This window comes from Suncus etruscus, chromosome 13 (genome assembly GCF_024139225.1).
Source record: "Suncus etruscus isolate mSunEtr1 chromosome 13, mSunEtr1.pri.cur, whole genome shotgun sequence".
Classification (NCBI taxonomy): domain Eukaryota; kingdom Metazoa; phylum Chordata; class Mammalia; order Eulipotyphla; family Soricidae; genus Suncus; species Suncus etruscus.
In genome coordinates this window covers 92,628,993-92,639,597 of record NC_064860.1, presented here as the reverse complement: position 1 = coordinate 92,639,597, position 10,605 = coordinate 92,628,993, and the positions used below count along the sequence as shown (strand labels likewise).

Below are 10,605 nucleotides of genomic sequence, written 5' to 3'. Positions count from 1 at the left end.
TAATACATGCACATTTTTTCCAAAAAGATTGTCCAGAAAGGTGGACTTCCAAAACCAGGTTACCCAAATGAATGTCTTCTCAGGGCGAGAGGTGTGTATCTCTGATGCTTTCACCTCTTCCTGCTAATTTCCTCATCTGAAATGTTGGCTGAATGTTAAAAAGTGCTGACCTCATTGAATTATTGCCAGGATGAAGAATAGATGTCTATCAAGGATTTAGAACAATACTGTGGCAAGCATTATGAATAATGACTACTTCATCTCCCGTTAAAAAAAGAAGTCACATGGGGCCGGAGAGATAGCATGGAGGTAAGGCGTTTGCCTTTCATGCAGGAGGTCATCGGTTCAAATCCCGGCGTCCCATATGGTCCCCCATGCCTGCCAGGAACAATTTCTGAGCCTGGAGCCAGGAATAATCTCTGAGCACTGCCGGGTGTGACCCAAAAACCACAAAAAAAAAAAAAAAAAAAAGAAGTCACAGACTATCTCCCCCAAAACAAACGAAGGGGAAAAGTACAGATGCCAAACACACAATCCATCCTTTAGATTGTCTGGTTTTCTGGAACAAGATTTCTGTTTGGTAAGCAGAGTGTATGTTGATCTTTTCAAGCGTCTGTTCAGAACAGAAATGCCTGCTTCTTTCTGTCTCCCAAAACGTACAGATACTGAGACCTTTTTGAGGTTTAAACAAGATAAACAGGCATAAATCAGCTCCAGAATACATCCACTGTGCCACAAATCTCACACCCTCACTGCTTACAGCTCACGCTGCCAGTACTTGCACTTCTCTAAGTGATCTTTCATCTCTTAACAAATCTGCTGGACTTGGGACTGCATCTGCCTTGTATTGTAGAAACTAAAACTAAGCAGCTACAGGCCTGCTCTGATGTCCATACCCTTTGTTCCAATAGGCAGACCCTGCAAGTGTCAGGCTAATTTCTTAGCTGGAATTTGGAAAAAACTTTAGTTTCATAAAAGAGGAATACTTCAGTGACGTAGACCCACTTCACAAGCACAATCCCGAGTTTAATCCCTGTGTCACCCACATGCAAAAAATGTGATCATGGCAGCTCTGTTGCCTGTGATCCCTGGTGCCACAGGCGATTTCCGGTCACAGGTGTGTGTGAGGGTCAACAAGGAAGTTGAACCCTCACAGTGAGCCCCACTACAAAATCAGGAAATAAAAAGTTTAGTGGGGCACATTTTAGAGATAGCACAGTGGTAGGCCGTTTGCCTTGCAAACCCAGGGCGGACCTGGGTTCGATTCTCAGCATTTCCTATGGTCCCCTGAGCTTGCCAGGAGCGATTTCTGAGTGCAGGGCCAGGAGTAACCCCAGAGCACTGCTGGGTGTGGCCCCCAAACAAATAAATAAATACATTTTAGTTGCTACTTATGAGAGAACTATAACTAGAATGCATGTGAGCATTCTAACTCCTATCAAGCATGTGTCCAAATACCACATTGGAAGAAGTGAAACCGCCCAGCAAACAACAAGGCTGAGTGGGGCCAGTGTGTTGGCCCCCAAAATGGCCTTGGTGTTGTACCAAGGCCAACCTCATGAGCAGGACACAGCCCCCAAGACCTGCTTGTATCACTACTAAGGAAAAATGAACAAATGCCATACCTAAGTATGCATGTGACCCTCTGTTTTCCCCTCCTCATTGCAACAGCAAAAGGAAACAGGGGACATGTAGAAGAGCATATAATTAAAATTAAAAAAAATTGAAACCTCAAAGATCAGTTCAAAAAAGAACAAAGCAAAAACAAAACAAACTGGAGTCATGGAAGGGTCACCTCTTGAGACTCAAACTGTGGTTAAAGAAAATTACAGTCAATCTCAACTCTGACCCAAGAGGAAGAAGACAGAGAAAAGTAAGTATCGTCCTCTCTCTCCACCTACCAGTCTTCCTGCCTGTCTTTACCATTGGAAACTGGTGATAAATATTGAAGGTAGAGCAGAACAGAGAATGAATCTGGAGCACAAAAGAGAAAGGAATCTGCATGTTTACCTTTTCGTGCAACAGCCAGCATCAGTCCTCTTCTAAGATATTTGTGAGTCAACCAATCTGGTCAAACCTGATACCTGTTGTTGGCTAGTCCTTAGTGACCCAATTCCATAGCTATCCCCAGTTTCTGTGAATGATGCCCTGAGGTTCAGAAAGTTTTTCCTCCTTTGCCCTACTTTCTGCCAGAAGAGCTCCCATTCTTTTCTTTTCTTTTGCGTTTTGGACCAGGAAAAACAAAAACAAAACAAAAATAAAAAACAACCCTGTGATGCTCAGGGGTTTCTCCTGGCTCTGCACTCAGAAATTGCTCCTGGTGCAAGGGGACCATATGGGATGCTGAGGATTAAACCAAGGCTGCTTGGTTGCGCCTCCCCACTGTGCTATCACTCCAGCCCCTCCCATTCTTTTCATTGTAGCTAAAACAAGCTTTCCACTACACTTTTCCTGAATCCCCTCTTCTACTAACCACATTTCCCCTGCTTCCAAAGCGCTAATTTTCAGTTCAAAAAAGTTCAACAAACAATAGTTCAAGTAGAATTTAATACTTACAATGTGTGTGGCATTTTAGTGATTTGACATGTCTCAAGAGATAACTAAATAAACTTTTGCAAGGTTCACATATAAGGTAGTGAAACAAACCTAACACACAGCATTTTAAAATATTAAAAACTGAATGCATTGTAGTGGAAATTAAAGCAGGATAGGTAAACTGGATGCTAACTGGGATGGTTGAGGAAGGAGTAATTGCAATTGCAAAGTAGGTGATCAACTTATGTTTCATAGAGAAGATGAGATTTGAGCAAAGAATTAAATATGGGAAAGGAACCATCCAGACAGACAGAAGAGAAAGACAAAAACAGAAACTTTGTTTTTGATTGAGAGCCAATCAAGAGGTCACAATGGATAGTGAGTTGACTAATAATATATATTTAGTTTTTTGGGTCACACCCGGCGGTGCTCAGGGGTTACTCCTGGCTGTCTGCTCAGAAATAGCTCCTGGCAGGCACGGGGGACTATATGGGACACCGGGATTTGAACCAACCACCTTTGGTCCTGGATCGGCTGCTTGCAAGGCAAACACTGCTGTGCTATCTCTCCGGGCCCATAATATTTTTTCTTGCCTGACTTTATTGCTTAAATTTCTTGAGGTGATCTACATAGTCTGGTACTTAGCTCTGTATGCAGAAAATTGTTCAGTCTATACATACTGATTAACTTAAATGATAGTCTCAGCACTCACAGTTTATTAAGTTCCAGGCCCCACCACAATTAGCAGCACCAAGACACCTTAGATCCCTAGTTCCGTGCTTATTCAGACACTGACATTCTTTTTTTCATTCTGTTTGATTCTAAGAATTCAGTCTCCATGGGAAATTCCACTGACATGTTATGTGGATTGTACTCAGCTTTCAAGTTTGATTTCTAAAAACATATGCCTAGAACCAATTTTACTAGAACAGAGGATTACATTCTTCCTATTTCCTGTTAAAAATTGCACTTCAATCAGGTCTCAGTGGGTGCTGAAAATCAAAGTTATTGTATTGTCTAATCTAGACTTAGATGAATTTCCAGAATTCCAAAGCCTCACCCTTGTTTATAATTAGCATGTGTGTGGTAATAAATTTTCTACAAACAAACAGGGTTTGACTAACCTATGTATTCATGGTCTAGGTGCTTATTTAGCTTATTTAGCTCTTTCTTCATTGGATGATTCCAATGAATCTTTTATTTAGAGTTAGGAGGATTAAATAATTGTATAAAGCATATATTCTTGCTCCTGATATAATACAATCCCAGTAATACTCTCTTATTTCCCATGACTGTAAATACCTGTGTTATTAATAACCACTCACCCCTAACCTGTGGCACCAAGCACGAAACCTTCATTCAATGTTTTCTTTGACTACTAATTCTTGTTCCTGTCCTGTCCTATTTTCTTGATCACTGAGGCTTGCTGACACTTGCCAATCTGACCTGAACTACTTAAATTCTTTCTTGAAACCAGTATCTGCCAACTGCAAATTTCTTAATCTCCAGAGACTGGCCTGTGAATGCAAATGACTGTCCCAGCCCTTACCTGAGGATAATTTTATTCAACCAGTCTGACTCCTTAAACTCAGAAAGAGTTTGAATTTAGAGTTAGAAAGCAAAGATTTACCCTGGAGGCAGAAATGAATTTAATTCTTTTTAAAAGATAAGGATTTGTGAATAACAAAGAAAATTCTACCTAGATGGTTTTTAGCAATTTCTTTAGAATTTAATTATAAAAAAGTAGCTTTTAGAAAGTAGATTGTTCTTACACAATTCTAAACTTTTAGAGAATTATACTTTTTATTCAGAGTGTAACTACTTCTGTACAGATTATTTTAAATATAAGTTAAATTGTTATTATTAATGACACAATTGTTTAAGTTGTTCTAGAAGTCAAATTAAATCAACATTTATAAAAATCAATTCTCAGACAAGAATCTGTGTGAAATAATATAGGAGATAAGGTGCTTGCACTTGGCCAACTAAAATGAATACCTAGAATCCCATACAGTTCTTTGAACGCAGTCAGAAGTGATCCCTGAGCAGAAAGCCAAAAATTAGAGCCAGGGCTATCTATATCTATATATGCTATCAATCATTAAAATGAATATTACTGTCATTTTTGTTGGGTAGATGACTAGTTTTTCTTTACACAATATTTCTAGGGCTGGAGTGATAATACAGTGAGCAGGAACTTTGCTTTTCATAAAGCAAACCCAGGTTTGATACCCATCATTCCATATAGTCAGTCCCTCATGCCCTGAGAGCAAAGTCAGGAGTAAGCCCAGAGCACAACCAGGTTTAGCCCCAGCAAAACTAAATAAAACAAAACAAAAACACAGAAGCAAAGCAGAAACAGTATTTCCACATTCTTTGACAGAAGAAAGTTCACTGTAATTTGGTCAGGAAAATGGAAAAGAAAACAATAATATAGATACTTCATCTTTACCTAATAACTGAATTAACTCTTCATTCACATGTATGAGGAGGTGTATTTTTGCTTTCCTTTATATGAGAAACTGAGATCAGACATAGTTTTATGGAATTCTTATTTTAACAAAACATATTTTTCTAAATCCTCATAAATATTTAGACTTTGAATATTGGAGTACTTCTTTCCTTTTTATGCTTTTATTTTTCTTTTTGGTTTTTGGTTCATGCCCAGCAGTGCTCAGGGGTTACTCCTAGCTCCAAGCTCAGAAATCGCTCCTGGCAGGCTCTGGGGACCATATGAGATGCTGGGATTTGAACCACTATCCTTCTCATGCAAAGCAAATGCCCTACCTTCATGCTATCTCTCCAGCCCCTCTATGCATTTTTTTAGAGACTTAGTTCATGACAATACTTTATATTGCTTCCATTCCTGAATGGTTGACCCTTTAATAAGGCTTTTCCTTACCATGTCCCCCATATTTTGCTGGGCCTATGCAAACAGCAATTGCCACTCTAACACCATTTTTGCTGTGCTTCTTTGACTCTAATCCTTAAAAAAAAACACTTAAAATTTTTGAGGTTAACTTAAACTAATATGCATGTGCATGGAACTGTAAAAACAATGCTATGCCTTCAATGTTAAAGGAGTTACATAAATTTTGTGGCTTTAGATTGCTTTGTGTACTGCTAAGAAATGTTATGATGTACTACAATCTGGGGACTTGAGGGACAAAGTAATTGTGCATGTGTTTTGTTTTATTTTTCTTAATGTTCTTTGGCTGAATGTTCAAAATTAAGGTGTCAGCAAGGGGATTTCTTCTGAGAATTCTGTTTATGGCTGATTGTCTTCCCACTGTAACTTTACCTTGTTCTCTTTCTTTGCATCTTTGTTCTCATAAAAAAATGGCAAAAGAAATGCTGAAAAAAAATAGAATAAAGATAGGCATTTCTTGATGCATTTTTACAGAAAATAGTACATAATTTAATAAAAAATGCATGCAATATGAAATTTCCAGAAGAAAAAGAAATACGTATAATTTTATTTAACATTGCTGCATTCTTGTTGAAACACCATTTTAAAAATTATACAAATTACAGTCAAACTTCCCACTTGTACAGTTACAAAAGAGAAGGTACGTATTTATGAATCCAGGGAACAAAGTTGGCCACCCTTGTATAAACCCCAGGAAAGTTTGGTCTTCCACATCCATGTCCCCAGCTAACAATGCCAGTCAAAATCCATTTTCCATCACTTTGTCTTCGACAAGATAAAGGTCCACCTGAATCGCCCTGCACAGAAAATAGCATTAGTATAAAGTACAGTAACCCCATCTTCACTGATTTTGTTATTAACATGTCTAGTGCATTGTGGTCACAACTTCCAATTTGGTATCTTTTATTTGACTGATGAATATATAAAGGATATGAAAGCATCAGAAAATAATGTGAAACTTCTAATGGCATTTGAGAATTATTCCTCCTAAAATCAAAAAGTTGCATTTATCAAGGAAAACATGATTCCTTGTTCCAAGTATAGTGTTAGACTATTATTATAAGGAAAATAATTCTTTTTTTTTTTTTGGTTTTTTTTTTTTGGGGGGCCACACCCAGCGGTGCTCAGGGGTTACTCCTGGTTGTCTGCTCAGAAATAGCTCCTGGCAGGCACGGGGGACCATATGGGACACTGGGATTCAAACCAACCACCTTTGGTCCTGGATCGGCTGCTTGCAAGGCAAACGCCTCTGTGCTATCTCTCTGGGCCTGGGAAATAATTCTTAATCCCATAACACAATCCCATAAAACAAACTCCTCAAATAATTTTAATAATGATATCATAGTAAGAGCTAACTTTAGGGCTGGAGAGATAGCACAGCAGTAAGGTGCTTGCTTTAGATGCAGATGGATGGTCCCAGCATTCCATATGGTCCCCAGAGCCTGCCAGGAGCAATTTCTGAGCATAGAGCCAGGAGTAACCCCTAGCTCTGCCGGGTGTGACCCCCCCACCAAAAAAAGTGCTAACTTTGGCTTAGTGTGGATTTGTGTTTAGTATGTTTTTATAACTTTGAAATTCTTTATTATTAGCATTTTAATAGGCCCAAATGTTAAATCAATAATGTTTCATAAATAGTTTTCTGCTAATCTAATTTCCTTGATATTTCTATGTAGATATTTATATTAATGCACATGCATAAAATATAAGCTATATGCATTATAGTTTTAAAAGTATTTTACATAACTCTTGTGAGTAGGCACTGCTTTTACAATTTGTGGAGAAAGAAACCAAGTTCCAAAATTGGTAAGTAATTTTTACCAAAGTTCTAGTAAAACTGATATTCAATCCAATTTAACTTTGATTTTAAATCACATCGAGTAATTTAGCTCAATTTGAATTTAAATAGAGTCATTTAGCTCAATTCACAACCTCAAAGGTTAATAGTAAGCAGTTTTATTATGCATCTGAGATAATTATCTCAGATATTAAACTGGGACTGCTAACTATAAATGCCAGATCAAGGAAGTCCATCAAAACAGGCCCACTGAGAAGTTATTTATTAAATATGCTCAGTATACAAGAGACATAGTCTGTTACAGGGAAAAAAAAATGCCCTGCTAAATTCCTTTGGAGGAACATGCTAATTGCACTATAGGTACAAGTTCAGAAGAACCATCATTATCCTCACTGAGCTGTTTTACAGACAGGCATGATGACTAGGGCCAACATTTTTTTTTCCATTGGAGGATATTTCCACATTTGGGGGTAGATATCAGTAAAAGATGTTTGTTAGAGGAGAAAAACTTTATACTTTAACAGCTCTACCTGTTATTAGTAGTGAACTTAAATTATATAAAAATATTTATAAAATAACTTTATGTCAAGGGGATAGAATACAAAAACTTTGAAATTCATGGCTTAGCTTGTGATGTGCCTTTCCTTGTGTTCCTCCTTCAACATAATACCTCAACTAGGCAGTGTTTATATAGCTTTGATCACATGCCCTTCACAAAAGTCTTATTTTGGTAGCTTGAACTCTATCTCTGGGCCACACAACTTCTGTAGTTGGTTCATGGCCTTCAGAGAAATAGATGAAGAGTTTCTGTTTACTTAGCCAGGTCCAATAAAGCAACCAGAAGATTTACTGACCTATAGTTACCCCAAATTAATCACTTCGCTTGAGTGTCCCTTCTGTTATCTCAACTCCACAAAACCAATACTCCAACTTCAAAGCTTATGCATAATTATATCATATTTGCCTTTTAAATGATAATGTCTATAGTTTAGTTTTATACTCTGAAATATTACTCATAAAATATTTTATGTTCCAAATTGGCCCTTATGTTGCACCCACACAATTTAAAAGCCGATTAATTGACTATGATTATAAATTAGAAATATCTAATTACAATTAGAAAATAGAAATTGGGTTTTAGAATTTTTTTTGTGTGTGTTTTTTGGGTCACACCCGGCAGTGCTCAGGGGTTATTCCTGGCTCCAGGCTCAGAAATTGCTCCTGGCAGGCACGGGGGACCATATGGGGTGATGGGATTCGAACCAATGACCTCCTGCATGAAAGGCAAACGCCTTACCTCCATGCTATCTCTCTGGCCCCATGGTTTTAGAAATTTTTAATCAGTTGCCACAATAATGACACTAAATCTAATTTGACCTGTGAACTTTGGTGCCTACAGGAAACAAGACTTAAAGCCAAACCCATTGCATAGAGCATCCAAAGTATAGCAACCCTAGAATTAAGGTATTGAAGTTTCAAATTCTAGCTCAAGCATTTACTTATGAGCTATGTAACCTTCATAATTCACTTACTCTCTGTGTGCCTGGGAATGAAAGAATTATTTGAATGCATTCGTGTATAGAAACTAGCACAGAGGCACAAAATAGAAGCTCCACAGATAAAAATTATTATTCTATTAAATGATTTTCTTGTGGGATGGTGGCAAAGGTTGTGAAAAAAATATGAGAACAGCTCCCACTGTAATACTCATACTCTATATTATCTGATCATGTAAGGATGTTCATGTAAATATCTGCATAGATTGGAATTCCAGACTCAGAGATCATCCCACTAAAGGTGACCTACTTTACAACTGTCAAGAGACCTCCACAGAAGCACATTTTAGAGTACATTTCACTTATTTCTTCCCTACATGTCCACTTCAATCTATATGTCAATAGAAAAAGTGAATAAAATCTTCATTATTTCATAAGGTAAATGGTTAAGGAAACAGCACCCCTAAAACAGTGTGTGTGTGTGTGTGTGTGTGTGTGTGTGTGTGTGTGTTGGATTGGTTTTATAATAAAACCCAGATGAAAAATGCTAATCTCATTCTCTAAATGTTTCAGGAAAAATACACAGTTTGCCATAGAATATATGGCATAGAATTGCCATTGCTCCCATTCTTTAACTACTTTATTCTCTGCTCTTAAATAATTGGATTTTAACTAATATTTTAAACCAATAAAACACCTAACCAGGCTACTTTCCCCAATTTTATGTAATTAAATGTGGAATTATTTGTATAGACTAAAGGTTAAATAAGGCTAAGAGAAGTTGACTTACTCTGCAAGCATCCCTCTTGCCTGACATGAGGCCTGCACAAAGCATCCGGGAAGTGATGATGCCATAGGTGGAAACACACAGGGTTTGGTCAAGAAGCTCTACTTCTGCTTGCTGCAAAATAGGGGAGCCTTTATTGTCTGAAAAAACACATTAAGTGAAAATTATGGCAACAACTACACTTTTGTGGACATTAATAAAAAATGTACTAAATTATCTTATCTTATCCTCACAGCCATTTTTTAGGCCATTTTCTGATGATCCTCATTTTCCTGATGGAAAATCAGAGATATAAAGACTTAAAGTATTTGCCTGAGCACTCTAGAAGACAGCACAGTGATCACACCCAGATCTGACTTGATCATCCAAAATACTACGTCATTCTCCTTCACCTAGTAGGATTGTGAGTCAGCAAGTTATTACTGATACTCACTAGTCACGAAGGCTTCAAAAATAGAGTCACATATTTCCCAACTGAAATCACTATCCTAGGAGCCATGAAAACACGAAAGATTATATGTAACCTTTTCACTTCCTTCCTAACCTCTGGTTAGAATGAATGCTTGATGATTCAGGCTATGATGATTGAGAAATAAATAACATTCTTTTGTAAGAAATGTTCGATGATGAGTTTGGCTGAGTGGAATCTTTCCTTTTGTAATCTATGACAATGTAATGAAATTTCTAGCACAGTTCTCATAAAGTATTCAGAAGTTATATTTGCCATACTTGTTACTTGAGAACTCAGCATGCTTACATTGCTAGTGAATATTGCCACTTCAAAAACTTAAGGCTATAAAAACTGCCTAACTGTAGAGAGTGAGAAACTATCTACAGTGACTTTTTAAAGTGTCAAAGATCTGTAGAATATATTCAACCTCAAACCAATGGAAAGGACTGCACAGGATTTTAGGTGGTTGGGAGATAAAGGGACAGTATTACACTAACTTTTAGGCAGATATTCATAAAGCTTTAGGCTCTTCCCCTTACTATATATTTAGACAAAACGATGACTTTTTTTAGTTTGTTTTGTTTTGGGGATATTCTCAGCAGTGCTTAGGAC

The 10,605-nt window shown here is 37.5% G+C and overlaps 1 protein-coding gene across 2 annotated transcripts in view; it reads right to left on the bottom strand.

The window, feature by feature from the left end:
* Window positions 1–5,958: 5,958 nt before the first annotated feature.
* TMPRSS7 (transmembrane serine protease 7) overlaps window positions 5,959–10,605 on the bottom strand; it is a 42,817-nt gene continuing 38,170 nt past the window's right edge. For both annotated transcript variants that reach the window (XM_049785391.1, XM_049785390.1), the window contains 2 exons: window positions 9,546–9,682; window positions 5,959–6,261 (listed from right to left, as the gene is read on the bottom strand). In XM_049785391.1, the coding sequence (XP_049641348.1) occupies window positions 6,091–6,261; window positions 9,546–9,682 (308 nt within the window). In that variant the 3' untranslated portion in view covers window positions 5,959–6,090. The remainder of the gene's footprint in view (window positions 6,262–9,545; window positions 9,683–10,605) is intronic.